The sequence below is a fragment of the Pan troglodytes genome, chromosome 5, assembly GCF_028858775.2.
Source record: "Pan troglodytes isolate AG18354 chromosome 5, NHGRI_mPanTro3-v2.0_pri, whole genome shotgun sequence".
In the NCBI taxonomy this organism is placed as follows: domain Eukaryota; kingdom Metazoa; phylum Chordata; class Mammalia; order Primates; family Hominidae; genus Pan; species Pan troglodytes.
Window position 1 is genome coordinate 31,879,852 of NC_072403.2, and position 26,417 is coordinate 31,906,268.

General features: G+C 39.4%; 1 protein-coding gene and 1 long non-coding RNA gene across 9 annotated transcripts; one reads left to right on the forward strand and one right to left on the reverse strand.

Moving 5' to 3' along the window:
- Window positions 1–17,704, reverse strand: SLC17A2 (solute carrier family 17 member 2). 7 transcript variants are annotated; one of them, XM_009450629.4, is made up of 12 exons: window positions 17,552–17,704; window positions 12,811–12,921; window positions 10,743–10,954; window positions 8,213–8,446; window positions 8,040–8,127; window positions 5,522–5,608; window positions 4,004–4,122; window positions 3,720–3,881; window positions 2,771–2,903; window positions 2,534–2,681; window positions 1,619–1,709; window positions 1–486 (listed from the first exon to the last, which is right to left on the reverse strand). In XM_009450629.4, the coding sequence occupies exons 2-12, from the start codon at window positions 12,836–12,838 to the stop codon at window positions 352–354; spliced, it is 1,437 nt and encodes a 478-aa protein (XP_009448904.1). In that variant the 5' UTR covers window positions 12,839–12,921; window positions 17,552–17,704; the 3' UTR covers window positions 1–351. The 7 variants fall into 7 exon arrangements, with proteins under 7 accessions (XP_009448904.1, XP_009448902.1, XP_009448906.1 ...); XM_009450627.4 differs by having other exon boundaries at window positions 17,289–17,704; XM_016955019.4 differs by having other exon boundaries at window positions 381–486; window positions 1,584–1,709; window positions 17,289–17,704.
- Window positions 16,201–24,972, forward strand: LOC104006751 (uncharacterized). 2 transcript variants are annotated; one of them, XR_001718325.2, is made up of 3 exons: window positions 16,201–16,274; window positions 24,358–24,462; window positions 24,596–24,972. It is a non-coding gene; the product is annotated as an uncharacterized LOC104006751 (long non-coding RNA). The 2 variants fall into 2 exon arrangements; XR_008548436.1 differs by lacking the exon at window positions 16,201–16,274 and adding an exon at window positions 16,282–16,366.
- The last annotated feature ends 1,445 nt before the right edge of the window (window positions 24,973–26,417 follow it).

Sequence of the window (26,417 nt, forward strand, 5' to 3'; positions counted from 1 at the left end):
TCATTTTCACATGAATTTTTATTTATTTAGTACTTTCCAATGAGGAAAATTCAAAGGCCACATGAATTGACTTTTCAAGTTTGTCCAGCTGTTGTCAACCCCGGGCGCATGCTAGAAACCTCTAAGGAGTATCTAAAAATTAGTAGTATCTGGGTTCCACCCCAGACCAATTCATTCAGAATCTCTGGAGTGGGTCCCAAGTATCAGTGTCTTATAAAGGCTCCCCAGGGAAGACTAACACACAGCCAGAGTTAAGAACTGCTGAGTCTATGGTCAAGAATATGGAGAGAAGTTAAAAATGTTTAAAAAGTTCATGCTCAGTACCACATTTAAGTTTGTAACTTTATGTCCTCAGAGGCGGGTAAGGGTCCTCTCTTTGGCCCAGTCTTGAAGTTCTGCTTGTCCAAACGTGAGGTAAAAGACCAGGCCAAACATGTTGACTGCAGCAGACAGGAAAAAGACATTCCTCCAACCAGACTCAAAATCCTAGATGTAAAAAACACAGAAAATGATCAATCTCACAAGTTCCTTCTACACCAGTTCTAGTAGCCCTCCCAGTTGTGTATTGCAATGTTGATCACAAGGAATATAAGGAACAATGTACAGTAGTTACTTAAGAAAGTTTATGAAACTATTGGAAACAAAATGGCCAAAATGCACATGGGGTTCTGAGTTGAGATGGTTATTTCTTTCAACAAAAATAAAATACACTAATGTTTTTCTGAAAATTTGGATTTCAACATATAATATTACTCATTTAAAATTATGCCTAAAATGGCATTGTGGCATTGTGTTTGTGTCTTCTCTGTTTTGTTGTTGTTGTTGTTGTTGTTGCTGTTTGTTTTGTTTTTTTTGTTTCTGTATTGGCTGTTGACATCTATCACTACAACCCATCTCAATTCAACACGAGTTCTCTTTGGTCTTCTGTGTGACCCTCCTCAGAAAGCCCTACTAAGTCATTTCCAGCATCATAGTCACAGTGGATTCCTAGCAGTTTAGTCAAATATTAACCTGGGAACTTGATCACATAGAAATGTAGTAAAAACAAAACTTCTCTTTGTAAGTTGGTTCTCGTCAGTCCTTCCATCCCTGCCTGGGTCTGTCTTTTCATCTTCCTCATGAGCCTGCATTTCCAAACACCGAGCAAGCCTCCTTGCAATGTCTCACAGCCGATCTGTTTCCAGCCATTAAATTATCTTTAAACTGGCCTAGGGACACTTTGTTTCCCTTTTGTGATTTTTTAAAAATTGGATTAGTCTGAACATATTCTTCATGATCTTCTTTTGCCCCTCTGTCTTCATCTCTTGCTATTCCTTGACATGTGTCATTCATTCTGGTCATAACTAAGAACTGTTTCATGCTCATGTACCTCTAGGAAGTCATACGTGCTGTCTTCTGCACCGGAACAGCTCATTTTAATCAATCTAACATCTATTCATCTTGAGAAAATAAGCTTATATTTTTCTTCCTCTGGGAAATCTGACCTACCAGAGTCTGATTTAGAGGCTCATGTAAATAGAGTAATTGTGTTGCCATCCAGATCTTGAGAGCACCGTGTGTATCTCCAACACCTAAAACAATACCTGCCACTTGAAGATGTTCAATAAACTGGCCCAACCTGACTGATGAGGAATCCAGTGGCAGTGGAAGAGATGATTCCTGCGATGAGCCCAAATCCCCTTGAGATTCCCATGAGGAAACTTGCATATCTGTGGGAAGATGATTTTATAAATGATTTTATATAGAAAGCCACCTACAGCTTCTGCAGCAACTCAACTTTAATGCAATTCAGCTCTAATGGCAAAGTCATTTTGCTTAATGCAGTTTTTCATTCACCTAAAGACATTCAGGGCAATGTCTATTTGCCAAACCTGAAATTACCAATCTACCAAGTCAATAACCAGCGAGCAATGCAGTCTCTCTGGGAACCACGTTTCTTTACCCCGGCTGCTCAGTGTAGAAGCCAGTTTGTGCAACGGGCAGGACACAGACTCCAAAGCCAAACTCCCCCAGTCCAAATCCTGGCTCTGCCTTTATGTGACCATAGTCACACCATTTAACCTCCTTGTGCCTCAGCCTTCTCCCTTATAAAATGGGGATAACAATAGGGCCTACCTAATATAACTGTGAGGATTAGATGTGTTGATATATGGCAAGTCTTGGCACAGGACCTGGCTTATTGTGACTGTATATATATATATATATATATATATGGTAGCTAATATGAACAACACCATGGAAACTTTTCCAAATCACCTGTGTGTGGGCCTTTTCCCAGCATACACAGTTCAATCTCTGTTAGGGAAGCTTGGGAAGGTTTTTGTCAAAATGATTACTGGCCAAGATTGGAAATTGTTGTTCTAAAAATGCCACATTTGTTGTTCTAAAAATGGCCACAGACAGATATTTGTAGTTATTTGTCATTCTGCCATTAGTGCAATGTCAGTAACATTAAAGAGTTTCACGGCGACCACTGAGGTCTAACACCTCTGGAGGGGTCTGGAGGAGGGGAAAAAACAGGTAGAGCTCTTACCTGGGGGCGATATCTAAGGTGTTGATGATAAACCCTGAGTCACATAGGTTACTGGTCCCAGGAATAAGTATCAGCAAAATAATGGTTATCACGTAACTGGAGGCCACAAAGGGCAGGGCCACAGCACATATTGATGGAAGGAGGAGCCCTGGGCAATGAGGACATGCTGTCAGGGAACCCTCTGAGACCATGTGCAGAAAAGGGATTGGTTAAATGGGCCCACACGCTTATCCTTACCAAGAGATGAAAAGAGCTTTCGCACAGTGATCAATCTGAGAAGATTCCTGGACAAAAGGAAATCTGCCAGCTGACCTCCTAAAATTGTACAGCTTGCAGCAGCAATAAAAGGCAGGGAGGACAGAACTCCACTCTGAAGGAAGGAAGTTTATACAGAGTAGTTATAGAGATACGTTAGCACCAAAATTTGTCAGTTACACAGACCAGCCATTAACTTACCCCCATGATACTGTGGGTTGTTTGGGGGAAAATTAGCATCCTTTTTCACACTAAAAGAACACTGTCTCAGATAAGAGGGCCAGAAGCTGCATCACTCTGGGCTCCAGATAAAAGCAATATTAATTTCTTGGGTTTTTTGTTTTTGAAACGGAGTCTTACTCTGTCGCCCAGGCTGGAGTGCAGTGGCATGATCTTGGCTCAATGCAACCTCCACCTCCCGGGTTCAAGCGATTCTCCTGTCTCAGCCTCCTGAATAGCTGGGATTACAGGTGCCTGCCACCACACCTGGCTAATTTTTGTATTTTTAGTAGATGATATTTAGTAAACCATATTGGTCAGGCTGGTCTTGCATTCCTGACCTCATGATCTGCCTGCCTCGGCCTCCCAAAGTGCTGGGATTACAGGCATGAGCCACCATGCCTGGCCCAGCAATATTATTTCTAAAAGAAGCTTTGGAATCAGCTGGTGTGGTAGTATAGCATAGTGGTTAAGAATACGGATGCTGCAGCAGCTCTATCACTTAGTATTGTGCAACCTGGGGCAAGTTATCTCACCTCTAAGTGTCCTGTTTCCACATCTGTGAAAAGGGAATTATAACAATGCCTCCCTCAAGGTCATTGTGAAGGTTAAATTAATGGTTATATGTAAAGCCAGAATGTAATAGGTAACACAGAACTGTTTCTCCTTATTACCATTATCATTTTCGTAGAAGTATAGGAAGTAAACTCACATCTCTGATGTTAACATGGAGCAGAGTACTGATATACGTTGGTAGGTATGTTAGGATGATGGTGCACAACCAGAAATGGCTGAAAAAACCCAGGAAAATGGCCCAAAGTGGTAGGCATGTGACCATCGCCTTTATGGGGACAGCTCGTCCAGGAGAACTGGGCTGAAAAGAAAGATCTAATCAGCATGAGTATTAGAGTAGCCAAGATGGTGCCTCTCAGAGGAGATCCACACCCTGCCCTAGAGACCTCTGCATGGGGCACAGGTACAAGGTGTGCACTGTACCTGTTGAGCCAGTGAGGACAGGATGTGCTCCTTTTCCCTAACACTTATGCACGGGTGATGCATGGGGTCATCATAAATCACTGTGAACCATAGGAGACAGCAGACACAGCCAGTGCTACCTGGGAAGAAGGGATAAAATTAGTTTTTAGGTAGATTTGTTTACTGGGGGAAGGAAGTTTCCTCTGAAGTGGCATGCCTCTCCCTTCTACACACTAATCAATTAATGCTTATTCTACCATAAGGACCTAAATGTTCCCATTCTTTCTTTCAATCCTTCTACAAACCTGTTAAAGCTTTTTAGATATTACGTCTCAAATAGAAAGCCACCATTTGTCAATGTCAGAGCCCTCTGGAGATAACAGGAGCATGGCATTGCATAGCTGATTAATTACTTTAAAGTCTCCAATGATTACAGTGTTATGTATTTTAGGCAGCAACTTCTTAATGCACACATAAGTTGTCTTGTTGCGGAAGATCTGAATAGTCAGGTTTGCAGTCATACATACACGAAACAACCTTCCATGAAATCATGTGGCAGGGAAAAATTTCCAATGCACTTACAAGAGAAAGTATTATTTGTATTCAAGCCATACATCCATTATGGATTCCCAAAAGAAATATTTTTGTACAATACCTGGTTAACATGTACAAACCAAAATAATTAGCATCATTAATGAGAAAGCCATTCAGGCCAGGACTATATTTAATGACACCATTTGGCTATAAAAACAAAATCAAGTATAGAAAATTGTCTTATTATTGGAATTTCTTATTTGAAGAACATTCTATGTTAAAAGATTCTGAGGACTAGTTTTCTTTAAATCCCCTCTAATTACTGGACTCATTGATTCTTTTATTTTAAAGCTAAAAATCAGGCACCATGATGACACCCAAGTGATGAAAACATAGAATGGATTCCTTGCCTCAAGCATTTCACAGTCTAGTGGAAAGAAAAGGAGAAATAAATAATTACACACCAACATAACCTAGAGAGGAAATATCATAAAGGAGAGAATGCCAGAATCTGATAGGGTAAGCCCTGGAAGGGCCCATGGGGAAGGGGACATTTGAATTGAACTTTGCAAGATTAACTTGGTAGAGAACAGGTGAAAGGCATCTTGGGCAGAAATAATAATTATAATGAAATATGAAGACACATTGAAAATGTACTTCACTATCTTTGACATCTTAACTGCATATAGCAGGCACTTCAGATGTGGTGGTAGAGATTCTGCAGAAGGTGCTTGATATGGAAGGACAAGACTGCATCACAAGTCGGTGGGTGCCATGTGAATAGTCAACTCCTCTACCTTGTGCGTGTGGCTTCCCAGAACCACCAGGAAGGTGTTAATCAGGTTGTGTGACTAGATTAAAAATGATACCAACCGTTGACATTTTTTATCATCTTCCATTTGATAAAGGACATTTTCTTTCATATAGGAAGAATGTGGGTGGTGTAGGTGCCAAAATGGATGCTCAGGAAATGGAGGCGTTAGGATTTAAGAGAAAGTGACTCACCAAAGATGTAGAAGATAAAAGGCCAGCTCAAGGCCTGTGAGATTAGTCCCCCCACACAGAGGATGATGAAGGATCCAAATGCTGACCCTAAAGGAAAAAGGGAGAAAAACACTTATGAAAATATCAAAGGCTGAGACTTCATGGCCTCCCTAAACAATGTCCCAACAGTGAGGTGGCAGACTTAGAATTATTGGGCAATGAGAGTATTTATTTCTAAAATAGCTCACAGATTTTCCCCAGTAAAGTAATATGATATAATTAAAATTAACAAATAATAGTAACACACTCTCTGATTCTTCAATGGCTCCTCAACACCAATGTGACCAAATCTAAATCCCTTAGTTTGTCACAGTAACTCTCTGCTATCACAGCCCATTAGCATTTTCTTGTGATTACAGTTGCATTCTTGCATGATCTAATATGAGGCTAGGGGCAGGAAATGAAAGACTTACAAAAATCGGTAAGATACAGCCCCTGCCCTCAAAGAGCTTCTGGTCCAATTGGAGAGAAAAATGTGAATAAAATTGATTGTCACTAGTGAAATGCCATGTAGGCTTTGGAAGTCTACATTAAAAAACAACAAGACACATAATTCACAGAGACCTATAGTAAGAAATGCATTTTACAGGGTAACATAACACACACACCAATATGCATAAACACTTGTACATACAACCACACACATATGCCTCAAACGATGGTTTCATGAATCGATATTTAACTTTACCATGTCCAATGCACTCCAACAATTTCTATTCTATTCTACTCATTTTTTAAAATAATGATTTTAACCCGCTCAATGGATTTTATGACTCACTAATGGGTCCCAAACTGCAATTTGAAAAAAAAGATGTAAAATATAAATATAATAAAACTACAATGTACGTGGAAGTATATCTGAGGATAAATTGATAATAATTATAAGATTTAGGAAGTTTTGGCCGGGCGCGGTGGCTCACGCCTGTAATCCCAGCACTTTGGGAGGCCGAGGTGGGCGGATCACGAGGTCAGGAGATTGAGACCATCCTGGCTTGAAACCCCGTCTCTACTAAAAATACAAAAAATTAGCCGGTCATGGTGGCAGGCGCCTGTAGTCCCAGCTACTCGGGAGGCTGAGGCAGGAAAATGGCGTGAACCCGGGAGGCGGAGCTTGCAGTGAGCTGAGATAGCGCTACCACAGTCCGGCCTGGGCGAAAGAGCGAGACACCGTCTCAAAAAAAAAAAAAAAAAAAAAAAAAAAGGTTTAGGAAGTTTTTACATAAGCTATGCAATAGGATAGATGGAATTTTGGCACAAGGAACAGGGGCAAAGAACTTTCCAGGCATATAAACTAACGGGAGCAGAGCCAGAGGGAAGTGCAGTGCAGATCTATGTGGAGAGCAGCCAATGTCCAGTGCCACTAGAGCCATGCTTGCACAGGGGAGTTGAGTGGAACAAGGTTGGGGCCAGATGGCTAAGAACTTTTGTATTCATGCAATAAAGAGGTCAGGCTTTACTCTGTAAGCATGAAGGAACACATTGAAAATTCTTAAGCAGGTGAGTAAAAATGCGCCATCTTTATTTTAGCAAGCTAACCTGGTTTTGGTGGGAAGAAGGTTGAAAGAAACCAGTCTAGAAGAGAGAGATCAGCAGACAGTATTTGCAAATAGAGGAGATGGTTACAACTATGATGGAAGGAAGCAAGAACGCAGGAGGGTTGCTTGAGGTAAAAGTCTGCAGGATGCAGCTGTGTAGTGGACCTAGGAGTGAGAAGCTGGATGGAATTTTAGTTCTGCTCTTCGAGTATATACTCTCAGCACGACAGGCTGGGGAGAACAGCAATGATAAAGCTGTAGAGGCCTGAGTAGGATCACATACCATGGAAAGGCAGTCTAGCATAGTGATTGAGAATGTCTGCTCTGGGGCTAAAATCTGCATGGGCTTAAATCTCAGACCTACCACCTGCTGGCTATTTGTATTTGGGCAATTTTCTTAATCTCCACCTTCCTTAACTCCCTTCTCTGTAAAATAAGAATTTAAAATGGTACTTATATGAGAGGGTTGTTGTGAGAATTAATGAGCTCATAATAGAATAGTAAAGAGCTTAGAATAATACAGAAACTTCAAACTCTTCCAGCCTGATTTCTCTCCTTACCACCTGGAGCTGTGGTAGCCTTAATTCTCACTTCAAAATCATTGCTAAGATGGTGTATATATAGCTTACTTGATCTTTTTCCATGTGTGCAATTCTTAAAGGTTTAAACTTTTTCCGACAAGGCTTTTCTGACTACTAAGGCTTTTCTGACTACTAAGGCTTTTCTGAGCTGAAACCTAGCTCACAATGGTTTTCTCTACTTCTAAGCCTCAATGTCTTTACTGCACAGATGCATCTTTCCTATTTGTGATGCAAGTGTCTTATATTGTTGAATTTCTCAGCAGTACTTTTTCTCCCTCTTCCCCAAACCATTTGATTCATAGAAGATAAGACACAGTGGGATGGAACAGATGACAAAGCTATGACCCATCTGTGCACACTTACCTGATCCTGCAATGGTGGTGAGCTTGCTTCGTTCAAGTGGAGGAGCCCACTTTGCCCAAATAGTAAACTGACCTGTCCATGCCATTCCCTGAAATGAAAATCATTAAGACCTTTGATATTTTGTAGAATTCAGAAATCTGGATCCCACCAAGAATGAGAAAGTATCTGGATACCTGGGCCATGCCCTGGACTGTCCGAACCATGATGACCAAAATCACTCCGAAGTCAGCAGCCAGTGGTGTAAAGAGGGTGAGAAGGGAAGAGATCAGCAAACCAGCACCAAGCATTTTTTTTGCTCCAAATATCCCTGCTAAATATCCACTTGGGATCAGAGTCAGTATTATCCCATAGTTGATGGAGCTAAAGATGATACCCTGAGTTTCTGGGCTCCATTGATACACAGAGGCCTGGCGGAAAAATAGGAAAACTCTTTGTCAAGAAGTCCTATTATGAAAATCTACTTTACAGTCAGAGTTGCTTGAGGTTAGTGAGACCCTAGTATAAAATATTGATTTTTGTTTCTCTCTATATTCTTCCTACCTTCCCAAATAACCAATTATACCCCTAATTTGCTTGTCTTAGAAGGAGAGAAAAACAGAAGAAATGAAGAAAAGAGGTAAAGAAAATGATTATATAGATGAATAATAGGAAGAAGTAAATGGAAGAAAACATTGAGAGATATTTCATCTGTGAAAGCACTTCCTCTATTTTGCTTCTAGTAAAAGTTGAGTAACATCTTGACTCTTATATCAAAGAATTTTTTAAAAACACACACAAAACTTTACTGAACTCTTAACCAAAATCAGTGCCTAATTAAAAAGAAAAGTCAAGTTTGGGAATTATGGTCTGCCCTGGCTGAACTGAGTTCCTAAAACACATATTACAAATGAATAAGATCACATTCTTCTGATATAACTCAATAAATAATTTGAATTATTTTAAAATAACTACCTAAAATTCCTAAATAATTACATAAATTATATTACCTGAATATTTACCTAAAAATAAATAGATTTTAAAATAAATAAATAAAATAATAAAATAAATAAAAAATAAAATAGATTTTAAAATAAAATAAAAAATAAATGCAATAAGGCCCCTAAATATCTGGCATCATGCTATAAAGTAGAGAGCCAAAGAATATAAAATATGAAATATTTTACCCACTCAAAAAAACTATAAATAATACAAGGTATATGATTCATGTGAGAATCAAGATTTGAGGATGAACATAAATAAAACAGAGACTTTGAGAGGAGAAAATAATAATTTGGGAAGGTCCCAGAAAGGAAGCAATACTTGAACTATGCCTTGAAAAATGACTATGATTTGTAGAAAGTCAAAAAGGAAAATTTTATCTCATCGGAAAAAATAGCAAAAGTGAACTTGTAGCATTTGGAAGAAACTAACAGGGACTCTGGCTTGCTCAGGGCAAAAACTTTCCATGGGTTATTGATAGCAGATGTGGGTGTGCTGAGAAGTAGGCCCAAATTCTGGAGGAACACAGCATGTCCAGTGAACACTGCATGTTTGGCAACTTGAAGGTGTCCAAGATTCCTGAGTAGTGAATCTACTCAGTGTGGATATGTAGACGGGATAATGGAGGAAAGACTGGAGACAATAAATTTATGTACTCATTGTAAATAAGCTGGGTCCAATGTAATAAAATCATTAATCATGAATTATAGGGATGACATGGGAAATGTACAGTACAAGATAATTTAAAGGATAATTTTTTTAATTGGGTAAATTCATGGTTTTCATATAAATGTAAAATAAACATACAACAAAGATTTTATTTAACTCATTGATTAATGGAGGAAGTAAGTAAGATGTTATAACTGGTTCAAAGGAAAACTCAAAGAATCACGCATAACACAAGCAGGAAGCAATGCTGAAATAGACTTTAAATATACAGCAGAGCCTGGCGCAGTGGCTCACACCTGTAATCCCAACACTTTGGGAGGCCGGGGTGGGTGGATCACCTGAGGTCAGGAGTTCGAGACCAGCCTAGTGAAACCCTGTCTCTACTAAAAATTCAAAAATTAGCCAGCCGCGGTGGCATGCCCCCTTACTCCCAGCTGCTTGGGAGGCTGAGACAGGAAAATCTCTTGAACCCGGGAGGCGGAGGCTGCAGTGAGCTGAGATCACGCCACTGCACTCCAGCCTGAATGACAGAGAAAGACTCTATCTCAAAAAACAAACAAACAAACAAACAGCAAAATTGGCTAATTCAACTGGGAGGTGAGTGGAGAAAAGTTTTAACTGATTTTTCTCTTGGCAAAATTTATTTGCAAAGCTATGGACAAGAATCGTTTGCATTTCTATTGGTTATATGGAATTTAGAGGGATATAAAATTGCTCAGAAACAATAAAACAGGCAGAGAACTGAATAGGATTGAGTAACCTATAAGAATGTGCCCAGGTAATACCTAGTTTTTCATTGAAGACATCACATAAACTGTTCCATTTTTAAATTTTTCACATTTAACTCTACAGTTATCCCACCTTATAATCATAATAACCTCAATGAAATCTTATTTTTATTATTGAAGTAAGCAATGTCTCAAAGAAAAATAGTTCCAGTCAGTTTTAATTTGTCATTGGAAATGTATACGTCCATACTCCACAGAATCAAGATCTATGCCTTCCTTTCAAAGTTTTTTCCTCTCAAGAAAGAGCCCTATTTTCCCTCATACTTACCTTTGTATCAAATTCCTTGATGAATATGCTGGAGTTATTGAAGGCATCTGCAACAGGCCCCTCAGTGGAGGCATTAGATAGACCTTGCTGCTGAGTGGTGTTCACCATGGCGATGATCGCAATGCTCAGACTCACACGCTGGGTTATCATGGTGAAGTTTGAGAAGTGCATGATAAGAGCCAGCCCATAGCGTAATGAACAGAAATCTGGACCTAGACAACAACACAGATGTATGCAATGAGCATCCTGACTGAGACCCCTTTCTTTTCCTTTCTCTCACAGCTCAATCTGATAGAACTTTGGATGACACATGAAGTCTCATTGTCTTTTTTTCACCAAAATAGCCAGCACTACAAACCCACTTTGTCAAATTATTTGGTTGGCTTCAAGACAGTGAATATGGGATCTTATAACCAAGTAAAGCAAATATGGCCATCTTTCAAGGGGGTAGGAAACACATGATAAATAGAGAAAACCCACATGTAAGGCATTTATGTCATATTGCTCCAAAATGAAGTGAATGGGGATGACAGTGGCAGAGCCAGTCACATAACCTTCTCAGCATCAGTAAAATTCTCTGGGCTGTAAGTCAATAGTCCCATCTGTTATGCACATTTGTTTATCACAAAGCTTGAGAGTTTATACATAACGAGCTGCCTTTGAATTAAGGTATTGCACATCCAAGGATTCTCTTTTAATACATTTGAGAGATGGTACTTTAAATGAGCACTTCGACTAATTCCCTAGTGTAATGTCTACTTGGAAATGTTATTGCTGTGTGTCACTAGGTCCTGCCTTCACATATGTTCAACTTAAAAAAAAAAAAACTACGTGGGGTGCAGTGGCTCACGCCTGTAGTCCCAGCATTTTGGGAGGCTAAGGCAGGTGGATCACTTGAGGTCAGGAGTTTGAGACAAGCCTGGTCAACATGGTGAAACCCCATCTCTACTAAAAATACAAAAATTACCCAGGCATGGTGATGCATGCCTGTAATCCCAGCTACTCGGGAGGCTGAGTCAGGAGAATCACTTGAACCCAGGAGGCAGAGGTTGCAATGAGCCAAGATCATGTCACTGTACTCCAGCCTGGGTGACAGAATGAGACTCAATCTCAAAAAAAAAAAAAAAATTAATATGTAGAACTATTTTTACAAAGCTTGCAGGTGATGTGGTGCTGGAAGATATTCAATATATTGAAAGGACAAATTTTTTCTTTAAAAGCATCCCCATAAAATGGAACAACCACAGACCAATATTGAAAGGGTTCCCATGTGCATGATAGATTGGATTTTTCCTGCTTATTTGAAGAAAAGCACTAAAGTGAAAGAAAGGGAAAACCTGTGAAGACACAGATAAAAATATAATGGAAGAAATAATTTTTAATGGCCAAAAAAGCTCACAGATAAGAGTGGTGGTCTGGGAAATAATTATTTCCATTTTACTGGAGGTTTCCAAGCTCAGGAGAAAGAGCCAGCCGCTTGGTGAGAATATTATAGTAGGGATTCATACATAGGTCGGTTTAAAATGACTTTCCTGGGCCAGGCATGGTGGCCCATGCCTGTAATCCCAGCACTTTGGGAGGCCGAGGCCGGTGGATCATGAGGTCAGGAGATCGAGACCATCCTGGCTAACACGGCGAAACCCCATCTCTACTAAAAATACAAAAATTCAGCTGGGCATGGTGGTGTGTGCCTATAGTCCAAGCTACTCGGGAGGCTGAGGCAGGAGAATCACTTGAACCCGGGAGGCAGAGGTTGCAGTGAGCCGAGATCGCACCACTGCACTCCAGCCTGGGAGACAGAGCAAGACTCAGTCAAAAAAAAAAAAAAGACTTTCCCAAAACTTATTCCACTCCCTAGATCCCAGGATTTATTGCTTATTTGGCTTAATTTCTCACAGATGATTTCATGGGGCTAAGGAAAAAGCAACAGGATCAGGGGCTGGAGCTGGCTCCAATGTTACACTGGGAGTATCTTTACGAAGGGTCAGTGTGATGCAGAGATGTGTAAATGTGTCGGAATAAGCTTCAGCTTATTAACATAGCCTGCAAACAAGAGCAGTGGCTTTACCTTTCCTGGTGGCAGGCTTCCCGTCCATTTAGCTTCTGTGGGAAATGGTACCACGCTTTGTGGTGGAGTTTCCCTGTGCCCTGAATCTCTTTTACTACGACAGTCTTTTATCTATGGAGAGAACATAATCCAAAACATAATACACAAATAATTTCCCCTTGTTAATGTTGCCTCCTCTTAGCATCAGTAAAAGTTTTGACCCAACACAGCTCTATAACTTACATTTTATGGGGCACTACTGGTATGCTTTTGGTTACAGGATTGTTAAAAGGAAATCTGGCTGTAAGTTCCAGCTGTGTGACCTAGAGCTAGTCATTTAAATTCTCTAATCATTCATTTCCTCATCTGTTCAATAAAGATAAGGCTCCTTTCTGAGTGCAGCTGGAAGAATTAAATGAAAAATTGCATGTACTTTATCAAACCACAGAGAAGCATGCGAAGGTGAAGAGTGGTATTGCTTGTAGCAGACCATAAGACAGGACAATTAAACTAAGCTCAAGAGCTAAGGAGGAAGGTTCCAGAGCGGTCTTTCCTTTCATTCTGATGGTGTTTCTCTCCCCTCTGTACCACCAGAACAATGTTCCATGTGCCTTCGAACATGAAGGATGACATTACATAACACTAATATGTATTACATTTAAAAGTTTAAAATGTTTATTCTCATGTTTGCTACACACAATGTGGACACTTGCTTGGACTGACAAAGTCTTCATATCACCTAGAAAATTATAATGAACAGGGACTAATTACTACAATTGTGAATAAATCCAGCTATTGTGACAGGCAAAGAGAATTCATGGCTCTAAATATGGACATGTTTAATTTAATATTTGTACACTAATCAAATTATCTTTGGGGATGCATACATTTGTTTCTTTTAGGAAAAATTCATATCCTAAGAATATCATCAATTTTCCATTCATTCCTAAATTGAAGCTTCTATGACTTTATTTTTTAAATTGCTTAAAATCCTTCAAGACATCTGAAATTTCTATGACTTTAAAAACACATGTATCGGCCGGGTGCAGTGGCTCACACCTGTAATCCCAGCACTTTGGGAGACTGAGGTGGGTGGATCACTTGAGGTCAGGTGTTCGAGATCATCCTGGCCAACATGGTGAAACCCCATCTCTACTAAAAATACAAAAACAGCCAGGTGTGGTGGCACATGCCTGTAGACCCTGCTACTAAGGAGGCTGAGGCAGGATAATTGCTTGAACCCAAGAGGCAAAGGTTGCAGTGAGCCAAGATCGTGCCACTGCACTACAGCTTGGGGGACAGAGCAGGAATCCGTCTCAAAACAAACAAACAAAAAAACACATGTATCAAACCTCTATTTTATCATTCAAGGCTTTGCACTGTTTTTGCACACAAAATTTAAAAGACTTGTCCATACTTTAAAGATATTCATAATCTGTGACCTTAGGATGAAGGATTATAAAGAAAGGCATAGATGAAAAATTGTGTCCAAAAATATCCTTTGTAGTATTACTCATGACTCCATAATGTTAGAGATAAATTAACCTAATAATGAGAGTCTGGCAAGTCAATTTGATAGATTATTGTGATGGAAGCTATTTTAAAATGTTTTCGACAATATTGAATTACATTAGAAAAATGCTAGTACTCTAGTGTACAAAGCAGGATACGCTGTGCACATCCACATACAGGAATAGAAACTGATTCACACAAGTGCCAGTAATGACTATTTCTGGGTTACAAAACAGGATGATCACTTCATTCTTTGTGACTTTCTATATTTACCAAGTGATTTTGTAAATAATTAGTAGATACTCATTTTATATTCAGAAGTAGCTAAATGTATTTAAAAGAGCAATAATTGGACTTCATCAGCATGGCAAGTATAGTTTTCTGCTTTCCAAATATCTCTAGAATTCTGGGAATAATATCTCTCCATCTAAATTTTGGATTTTGGGTGTTTGGGGATTTTATTGTTGTTGTTGTTGTTTTGTACAATGGACCCAAATGGAGGCCCAATTGCTAGTAAGATCAGGTCAGCACTAGGACAGATACTGGTTGTTGCTCTGCCTTAGAAGGCCTCCAAGTCTTGCTAACATTTGGATATCAGGAGTTCAGCTCATTGCTCTACACTCAGATCCTAGCTGAAGTCATCTGTGGTCAAACCCAGAGTTTGGACCATTTTCTATTTGATTTCACTTTTTATGCAAGATCCCGTGGCTTGGCTGAAGGCAACTCTTTAACTGTACATGCAGCTGCAATTACTTACACTCCACTTAAAGCTTTCCCACCAACTTCTCCAATCTTATAAACACTGAAAGCTGAAAGAGACTCAGAGATCCTCTGGCCCAACTGTTTATTTTATTGATAAGAAAATTTGCATACAGAAAATTTGAAAAGTTGCCTGAAACCACATGATGCACAGAGCCAGCACCAGATCCCCTAATGCCTAGACTACTGCTTGTTCTACCTATTACAACTTCCCCTTTATTTCGTAATATTTTAATCACAAGCTTAAAACTCAATGGGGTAGCTCCATTTTGAGGTATTATAAAGGAGAATTTGTACATTTTAAATCAAGTTTTAATCATTTATTCTAGAAGGAAATTTGATAATGAAAAATACTTTTAAGTTGAGCTTTGAATATTAAACATAAACACAACAAAACTACTTCTCCTTGCTCTTTATGTTACTGGAATTGTATCACAAACCCATCACTTTAGTTTTTCTTCCATTCTCTGTTGCTGTCTTACGAGAAAGGATGAAAAGCCCTACTTAAGTTTTATGGTTTCAAATGCTACTTTGATTTTGTATCAATAGGTAATTTCAGTTCTTCATTTCCTATTTTCCTTTGCATGAGACGAATGCAGAAATCAGGCTAACATACCAAACCATCCTAAACTGAGGTCTTTCATGGTAATGGGAAATGTTTTTCCAAAATAAGCACAGAAGCTAATAAAATTATGGAGGCTGAACACTGGCATGGTTGATATGTACTTAGAGACACTGGAATAATTATTAACCTATTTGCAAACAATTGAGAACATGTAACAGTGTCAGAACCCTTCCCTTTAAGGAGATATACCTCTAAAAAAAAACATTGTGAATTCTAGTGCCAAAGTTGTAAGTAGACACAGAAAAATGAATTGAAATTAAGTTAAAGGAAAATGTTATATTAAAAAAATTACTTGACACAGTATAGGTTGAATTTGAGAAAAAAATAAATAATGTAAATATTATGGTATATGCATAAGCAAAAAAACAGGTTTTTCCCTTAAGTCTAGAACTCATGATTTTATTATAATGGTCGTTAGATTGCTCTTAGATTCTCCTAATATCCAGCCTGTCTTGCATCACCTCTGTTAGCCCAGAGTCCTAGTTTACTCAGAGTAAATGTTACACCTAGATCAAAGAGCATGAACCTGCAGTGGGAGGATATTCAAGGACTGAATTCTGCTCTGCCATTCCCAAATTGAGTAAACCAGGTAAAGTTTCATAAACTCTTAGGGCTTTCACTGTTTCATAGGAAGAATTGGGATAATGTTACTTCACTGGGCAGTTTGGAGTGAAAACAAAGGTATGAGACATGCCTCGTAAATTGCAAAGTGTTATATGTTGTATAATATTCTAGATACTAGCAACAGCAATAATATCCCTCTCAGATCCATAAATACAGGCCTACACCAAATGAAATGTATTTCTATAAAAGTGCCTTCGATTGGTTGTTAAATTTGTTTTAAATGCTTCTTTTTTAAAGTGGATTCTTCTGGCCTGGAATCCACAAGATGAGTGGGGAGGAGTTCACCAGAAAACATAGAAAGAAGCAATTCCTTCAGTGTTAGAAAAACTGAGGGCCCTCTCATCATCTGCCTATCTTTCTGAGAAATTGGTGCTGACCACAATGTCCCTGGGTGCCTTTTCTTAGCTGTACAATGAGGGCAACAAGCTAGGTGATCTCTGAAAGCGTACAATTTTCTTGCCTTCAGTCTTATTCATAACTTTGGTCATATTCTCCTTTTCTTTTATTATTATTATTTTTTTGAGACAGAGTCTTACTCTGTCACCTAGGCTGGAGTGCAGTGGTATGATCTCAACTACTGCAACCTCTACCTCCTGGGTTCAAGCAATTCTCCTGCCTCAGCCTTCTGAATAGCTGGCACGCGCAGTATGCACGCGCATAGGTGCACGCGCCGCTACGCCCTGCTAATTTTTGTATTTTTAGTGGAGACAGGGTTTCACCATGTTGGCCAGGCTGGTCTCAAACTCCTGACCTCAAGTGATCTGCCCGCCTCAGCTTCCCAAAGTGCTGGGATTACAGGCGTGAGCCACCATGCCCGGCCATGTTCTCCTTTTCCTGAGAGACGACTTCAAATTCATATAGAAGTCTGAAAAGACTCGTTAGCCACAGTCCCAAACACAAATCTTGTCAGTTCTGATCAGTATTTCATTCCACAGCCAATCCCAGTCTGACTAATCACAGCATCACAGTTAATACTCACAGCGTCCTTGGAGAAATGACCATTGTCCACAGTGTCCATTGGTACCAGTGGCTTCTCAAGCCTTGCCCTAGGGTCTTCATTGAATCAGTTATCTTTTTCAGAGAGTCTCTTCATTTTGGAATTAGGCAATATTACCAGATGGAGATCCTTATGTTGCTGTTAATGTCTTTTCTCTGACTTCTCCTAAAACTGTTCCCTCCCCTTAATGGACCTTTGGTAAGTTAGTAATTATCCTTCTACCCAAAAAGAAGAAAAGCACTTACCTTCACCATTAAACCAGTATTTTAAGCCCTAGACTATAAGGCTAACTTGGAAAAGGAGGGAGTTTTCTGTCCCTTCTTCCCTTTCAAATACTTTCGCAGATTTTTACAGGGATAAATAGTGAGCCACGTGGCAGTCAGACAGCAACAGGTTTGGCCCCACTTTCTCAGAAAGCCTCGGCTTGGTTTTGCCGCTTAATTTTTAACTTCATTTTCAAGTTCTCACTGTTAGAGTATCTCAAAAGATGTCATCGTGTGTTTCTGCTTTGAACTGTGCATACAACCATTCAGTCAACAAGCCTTTTTTTCTGAAAGCAACGGGGCATGGTGTGGAGGAAAGGGCAGGGCTCCTGAAATCAGCGATGGAGTCAGACCCATATTCACTTCCTAGTGTTTTCCCTGAGCTTGGACAAGTCACTGAACCTCTTTGAATTGGCTTCTGCTTTAGTAAAGCAAGGATTGTGTTACTGTACTCATGGGGTTATTGAACAAATGAAATACATATTCTAATTGGTAGTAGCTCCTCAATAAATGAAGTGTTCATTCCTCTTCAGGAGTTCAGTTAAGTCAGCTAGATTTTCCATATGCATTTGGTGCCCACAGCCTAATGTATGTGAACTGTGACTGCCCTGGCAACTTCCCAGGAAGCTGCCTTGTACCCCTCCTTCCTGTTTCGTATCATCCATGTCTTCCCTAATCCATTTTCTGCTTGGCTCCCGACTCTTGGAATTGTGTCCTATTTGTAATCATTAATTTTGAGACTGTGGTTGCTATTGGATCTTCCTAGTGTGACGCAACCCTTATAAAATGAAGTGAGAGCCTTCCCTCTCTGGCTTATCAGCTTCAGACTTCCTTAATTGAGTTCTGCCATCCTAGTGAGTCTCACCATACTCCCGAAATAACCTGCTGGAGTAGGCTTATCCTACTCAACTCCTCAGATCTCTGTATTTAATTCTATTTTATTGCTGTTGTAGTAAATTACCACAACTGTGGTGGCTTGAAACAACACACAATTATTTATTTATTTACAGTTCTAAAGGTCAGAAGTCCAAAATGGGTTTCACTGAGCCAAAATCAAGGTATTGGCAAGCTTGTGCCCCCTCCAGAGGCTTTAGGGGAAAATCCATTTCTTTTTCTTTTCAGCTTGTAGTGACCACTGCATTTTTTGGCTCTTGGCCTTTCCTCCACCTTAAAGCCAGCAGTGTAACATCTTGAAGTATTTTTCTCTTATTCTGACTCTTCTGCCTGTCTCTTATAAGGACCCTTGTGATTACACTAGGGCCCATCTGCAAAATTCAGGAAAATCTGCCCGTCTCAAAATTCTTAACTTATTAAACATGTAAAGTCCCTTTTGTCATATAAGGTAATATATTTACAGGTTCCGGGGATTAGGACATGGATATCTTTGGAGGACAACATTCAGCCTGCCCTTTTGAGGGATAGAGGGGTAGCAGGAAGAGTTGAAACAATTCCTTCCTTTCTTTATTTAAAAATTCTGGTGATTGATTTATTATAGTTATCACATGCCTGATAAGCCAATGAAAATAGTGATAATGGCCGGGGCAGTGGCTCATGCCTGTAATCCCAGGACTTTGGGAGGTTGAGGCAGGAGAATCGCATAAGCCCAGGAATCCAAGACGAGCCTTAGCAACATAGGGAGATCCCGTCTCCACAAAAAAATGCAAAAATTAGCTTGATGTTGTGGCACATGCCTATAGTCCCAGCTACTCAGGAGGCTGAGGCAGGAGGATTGCTTGAGCCCTGGAGGTCAAGGCTGCAGTGAGCTGAGATTGCACCACTGCACTCCAGCCTAGGCAACAGAGCAAGACCCTGTCAGAAAGAAAAAGAAAGAAAGAAAGAAAGAAAGAAAGAAAGAAAGAAAGAAAGAAAGAAAGAAAGAAAGAAAAGAGAAAGAAAGAAAGGGAAAGAAAGAAAGAGAAAGAAAGAAAGAGAAAGAGAGAAAGAAAGAAAGAGAGAAAGAGAAGAAAGAGAACTTTCTTGGCTTAATTTACCCAAAAGGTATGATATTTTCTTAATTTGCTTAAGGCAGAGCATGAGCTGATACCAGTTCTGGTAGAAAAAGTAGGTGAGACTGGATCCCCCAAACAAGAGTAAATATTTAATATAATAAGGAAAGAGTGGCCGAAAGTATTCAATGCCACAAGTAAGATTCAGAGTAGATTTTTCAAACTGCATAATTTGTTTAAAAAGCATAATTTTATAGTTGGATTTTGCAAGCTCTCTGAGGGGATCTTGTTCATTTTGAGAATCACTATATCCACAATTCTTGGCACAGTGTCTGTCCTATGGTATGTGCTATGATCCAAATGTCTGTATCCTCTCAAAACTCATGTTGAAATCCTAACCCACAAAGTGATAATATTAGAAGGAGGGGTCTTTGGGCAGTAGTTATACCATGAGGGCAGAAACCTCATCACTAGGATTAGTGTCCGTATAAAAGAAACCCAAGGAAGTTTATTCAACCCTTCTGCCATGTTAGGATTCAGCAAAAAGATGGCTACCTGTCCTCACCAGACACTAAATTTGCCAGGGCCTTAATCTTAGACTTCCCACTTCCAGAACTGTAAGAAATAAATTTTTTGTTGTTTATAAGTCACCCAGTTTATGATATTTTGTTACAGCAGTCTGAACAGACTAAGACAGTACACGCTTAATAAACATTAGTTTACTGAATGAATGAATTCTTGCATTGCTTCACCACCAACAATCAAGATCTCTGTAGCTGGTTTAACCCCCTCACTCCCAATCATGATTTTCATATAACAAAGTTAACTCAGTTAAATCAACTCAATAAGGTATACATTTAATGAAATTAAAGAAGTTGTAACATTTATAAACATCAAGAGTAATGTAGAAGAAAAGTCCAGAGATCCTTAAAAATTTAAGCCTCTCTGGCCTGACATTAACAGCTAAGGCAGGAACAGAAAACCAAACACCTCATGTTCTCACTTATGAGTGGGAGCTGAACAATGAGAACACGTGGACACAGGGAGGGGAACAACACTCACTGGGGTCTGTTGGGGGAGGATGGGGTGGGGGTGTGGGAGAACATTAGGTAAAAGAGCTAATGCATGCTGTACTTAGGTAAAAGAGCTAATGCATGCTGTACTTAATACCTAGGTGATGGGTTGATAGGTACAGCAAATCACCATGGCACACGTTTACCTATGTAATAAACCTGCACATCCTGTACATGTACCCAGGAACTTAAAAAATAATAATTTTTTAAAAAAACAGCTATTTCCAATCAGAGCAGTTCAATTCCATACAATTATTATTATTATTATTATTATTATTATTATTATTATTATTTCGAGATGGAGTCTCACTGTTGCCCAGGCTGGAGTGCAGTGGTATGATCTCAGCTCACTGCAATCTCTGCCTCCCAGGTTCAAGTGATCCTCCCGCTTCAGCCTCCTGAGTAGCTGGGATTACAGGTGGCCACCACCACACCTGGCTAATTTTTGTATTTTTAGTAGAGATGAGGTTTCACCATTTTGGCTAGGCTGGTCTTGAATTTCTGACCTCATGTGATCCTCCTGCCTCGGCCTCCCAAAGTGCTGGGATTACGGGCTTGATCCACTGCGCCCAGCCAACATACTATTTTTTTTTGATAAATTTTCTGTATTCTAGACATGACATTAGCTTCCGACAATATTAATTTATTAAGATCTGACCCATGACATGACTTCATAAGAGTTCAGAGTCCACTGAATGAGACCACACACAGAGACAGCCAACTAGGATGAAGGATGATAAACATGAACAATACAAACTTGCACAGGTGACTAGAAAAGAACAAATGAAGACTCCTGCCAACTAGGGGTATCAGGGGAATGCTTCCCAGGCAGAACAGGGCTGCGCCAGTCTCCATGTGTGGTATGAATAAGTCAGTAATACAGGGGAAGCACCTTCCAGAAAGAGCAAACCCGTTGAGGCTTGGTGTGAGGAATAAGAAGTGTTCAACATGACTGGGGATTAAAGTACAAAGGTATAAAGGAAATGTGGTGAACTGACTGGAAAGATGAGAATTTTTTTAACAGTTACTTTTCCCAATAGTAGAATTAACTAGACAGGAATAGAAATGGAAAGAAGTTTTTATGTTCCCTTAGAATGAAAACTATACATTTTTAAGAATTATATGAACAAGGAAAATGTGACTCAAAGGCAGAAAATGATAGAATTTTATTAAAGGGCAGAAAACAGGATCTGGCTAAATTAAACTAAGTACTCTACTGTACTATACCATATGCTATATTCTTGAATGGGAGAAGTAATACCATAAAAACTATTGATTCTTCCTAAATTAGTAAACACATTGAGTGAAAATCCAAGAGGAAGAAAGAAAAATGGAAGACAAACTGGAAATAGCCCAAATTTTCATCAGTGGAAGACTGGGTACTTTGTGATACATAGTCATTGCAGAAAAATAACACAGTTAAAAAGAATGAATCACATCTATAACATTTGACCTGAATACTTTTATATAATGTAATACTTTTTAAATGAGTAAAGCAGATACTAAGGACTTATAAAGGGACTCCATTTTTTTCTGAATATTAATCAAGAAAATTCTATATATCTGTATCTTTGTTTACATAAGATTGTGTGAGCCATAATAGCTGTTGACTTGGGTTATCAGGTTTGGGTAAACAGTTTAGTGGTAAAAAAAAAGATGTGTAAGACTTGGCCGGGTGCAGTGGCTCACATCTGTAATCCCAGCACTTAGGGAATCTGAGGCAGGCAGATCACTTGAGGTCAGGAGTTCCAGACCAGCTTGGCCAACATGGTGAAACCTCGTCTCTATAAAAAAACTACAAAAATTAGCCAGGCATGGTGGCGCACACCTGTAGTACCAGCTACTCAGGAGGCTAAGGCAGGAGAACCGCTTGAACCCGGGAGGTGGAGGTTGCAGTGAGGTGAGATCATGCTACTGCACTAAGCCTGGGCAATGACAGCAAAACTCTGTCTCAAAAAAAAAAAAAAAAAAAGTGTAAGACTTAGCAAAAAGGTGACCAAAAAAAAGCAACATTTATAAACTATGGATGTAAAACTCTATGTATGTGTGAGTGTGTATACATGTGTGAATATATATAGGATACATTTTTGTCTGTATGTGTATATGTATATACATGCATGTATGTGTATGTGTGTGTGTATATATACAAGCTATTTTAAAATGTTTTCAACAATATTGAATTACATTAGAAAAATGCTAGTACTGTAGTGTACAAAGCAGGATGCGTTGTGCACATCCACATACAGGAATAGAAACAGATATATACATACACACACACTACACACACCCCTATACCCACACCAAATATACATTGAGAGAGAGAGAGATAGAGAAAATAATAACTAAGGTAGTTAATTCTGGCCACAAGGATTTTTAGATGAATCTGACTTTCTTCCTTAGGTTTTTTTTGTATTGTTTAAAGTTTCACACAAATAGCATTTATTTACTGTATAATCATAAAAGGCAAAAACCTATTTTGATTTTAGGAAAACACAAAGCATCCAAACCAAAAATCTCAACTTAGGAAATAGCGGGAAATCTAGGGAAGTCAACAGGACCAGGTCATGACGGTCTTTTATGCAACGTCCAGGAGCTTGAACTTTATCTTGTCGTTCCTATATTTCCTCAAAACAAATGTGTGTGGACGCAGAAATGGAAATGCACAGCAGTGCACTGAGGTCACAGGAAAAATACAAAACAGTTTTTCTGAAGTACTAACTTCACTCAAAACTTCGGGAAACATTTTAAAAATGGTTTTAAACAAATTTGACTAAATTTGACAAATTTAGTCAAATGCAAAATTTTCATTTTTAAAAGGTAATAAATTTTAGAGGAAAAAACAGATGTGAAAAAGAATACATGAAATAGTACGTGAAGGAATACATGCACATGGCATACACTTGAATCCATGTATATGCCAGGCTTTCTTGTGTTGCACACCCAGACCAACTCTGAAGTTAAAGATAACCCAGTAGAAAAAATCAAGTGATTGGGAGTAATTAAAATGTTTTCAGCAGGAGTAGGACATGATTTTTATTTTTAGACTGTTTAGTCGGCTAGTTATGTCTGATGGATAGAAGTGAGGACACTCCTAATTGAAAAGTAAGTGCTACTAAGAAACTCAACGTGGGGGTCATAGAATGAAGCCAGACTTTTGTTCCCAAGCAGGAGACAGATGCAGATAAGAGGGAATGAAGATGAAGTAAGGGCTGAACCACAGAAGCTTCACATCATAAGTCATTGTATTTCTCTGAGTGAACATCATAGAACTTATTTACTATCTGGTCACAAAATGCCACTGACATGAAAAGAAATCAGGTTGAAATGGCTCTAGACCAAGATTCCCAAGACGTCAAGAAATCACCAAAAGTTGCCTCAGGTTCACAAAAAAAAGATATTCCAAGGGAGTTCTCCAAGTAAGTAAACACTCATTATTTCTATAAGGCTTAGGCCACAAGACCTTGGCTGAGACCCCTGTCTCTGTGATCTGGTCTGTACCACATTGGAAGGGCCATGACTGATTTCTACCTAGACATTTAAGGCTGAACGGAGGCTGAAGAGCCTCTTGCTTGCTTTCCCATAGACTCACATCTGATAACAGCCCTCATCTTAGGCCCCAGAGGGCAAGAAGAGGTTAAGAAGGATCAACCAAAGGTAAAGTACACCAAGAAAAGAGCAGCTCTTTGGTTAGAATTTTAAGATAAAGAGAGACACATAAAAGCTACTGTTGCAAAATAACAGAAGGAACAACATTTTATTCAATCAATAGATGGAACAAGACAATAGAGGACCATCTCAACAATAACCTAGAATACCATGGAAGACAGACATAAATCATCTGTATTTGTCCTGCTCAAGACTTGCCATATGCCAGGTATGGTGGCTTATACCTATAATCCCAGAACTTTTAGGCTAAGGCAGGAGAATTGCTTGAGCGCAGGAGTTCCAGACCAGCTTGTCTCTACAAAGTTCTTTGGGGTTTTTTTGTTCGTTTGTTTGTTTTTTAGGCAGGTGTGATGGCACACACTTGTGGTCCCAGCTACTCAGGATGCTGAGGTGGGAGAACAGATTGATTCTGGGAGGTCAAGGCTGCAGTGAGCTATGATTGCTCCACTGCACTCCACCCTGGGTGACAGGAACTGCAGACAGCCTCTAGAAGTTGAATCAGCCTCTACCAAGAAGCTTCTACTGGTGCAAAGAACTGAATTTTTCAACAAACCTGAGGGAGCTTGGAAGTGGAAATTTCCACAATCAAGCCTCTGATGAGAATTCAGACTCAGCCAACACCTGGATTGCAGCCACATGAGGCTTGAAGCAGAGAACCCAGTTAAGCCATGTCAGAACTTCTATCCACAGACCTTAGGTAATAATAAATGTGTGTTGCTTTAAGCCACTAAGTTTTTGCTAATTTGTTTTGTAACAATTATATATAACTAGTACACATGAATAGTAGAATCTAATATCAGCCATTGACTTCAATGAAGGAAAAAACAGATGTGAAAAAGAATACATGAAATAGTACATGAAAGAATACCTGTACATGGCATACATTTGAATCCATGTATATGCCAGGCTTTCTTGTGTTGCACACCCAGACCAACCCTGTAGTTAAAGATAACACAGTAGAAAAACTGAAGAGTTACTGAGAGTAATTAAAATGTTTTAAGCAGGAGTGGGGCATGATTTTTATTTTTAGACCGTTTAGTCTGCTAGTTATGTCTGATGGATAGAAGTGAGCCTATCTCTGGTCCCATGTTCTTAGAGAGAGTACTTTTATCTCTTTATCCATCTAACATCTCTAATTTATGTAACATCCCAAGTCCTCATTAATCCTGTGTTATTGCTGTTGGAAGTCCATCTGTCCCCTCCAGAACAGAGCCTGAAATTCCTCTTTGAAAAATTTCCATTCATCATAATCTCAAATTTCTCCAATGTCATTTTCCACCTAAATTTCATGTGTGACTTGAATCTCAAGACTATTCATCTGCCCCAGGTATCTGTTTGATGCCTGGATATGTCTGAATTATTATTATTATTATTTTTTCTTTTTTAAATGGAGTCTTGCTCTGTCACCCAGGCTGGAGTGCAGTGGCGTGATCTCAGCTCACTACAAACTCTGCCTCCTGAGTTCAAGTGATTCTCCTCCCTCAGCCTCCCCAGTAGCTGGGATTACAGGTGCCTGGCACCTCGCCCAGCTAATTTTTTTGTATTCTTAGTAGAGATGGGTTTTCACCATGTTGGCCAGGCTGGTTTTGAACTCCTGACCTCAAGTGATCCACCCGCCTCAGTCTCCCAAAGTGCTGGGATTACAGGTATGAGCTGCCACACCCAACCTTAGACCTCATCCTACCCAGCTCACGTGTCTTTTAATCCTTTAGCTGAGGTTGTAGTTTTAACTTATTGCTGCTTGAACCTATTTCAATGCAAAAGTTCTAAAAGAACTCAGCCACCAAAATTCCCTTGATTTGCTGCACTGTACCAAATATTAGTCTTAATGAAATACAAGATTTGTTTCAGGATCTCAAGCCCAATATTTTCAACTGTAGGCTTCCCAGTATCCAAGGTTTACACAGGAGATTGGCAGTGGGTACATTCCCAGGGTCAGTGGTTTTTATCCAGGAAGGAACCTCAGAATCAACTGTGGAATTTTAGCAACATACACACCAGTGTTCTCAGGAGTGAGGCTCAGGTATGTGGATGGCAACAATACTTCCCTTATCAAAAAGCTGCCACCACACCAGACAAATGAAAACTGCTCTTTAATTATACAGCTTGGCCTTACCTAATGGTTCTCAATTTTGGATGGACATTCAAATCACAAGGGTAGTT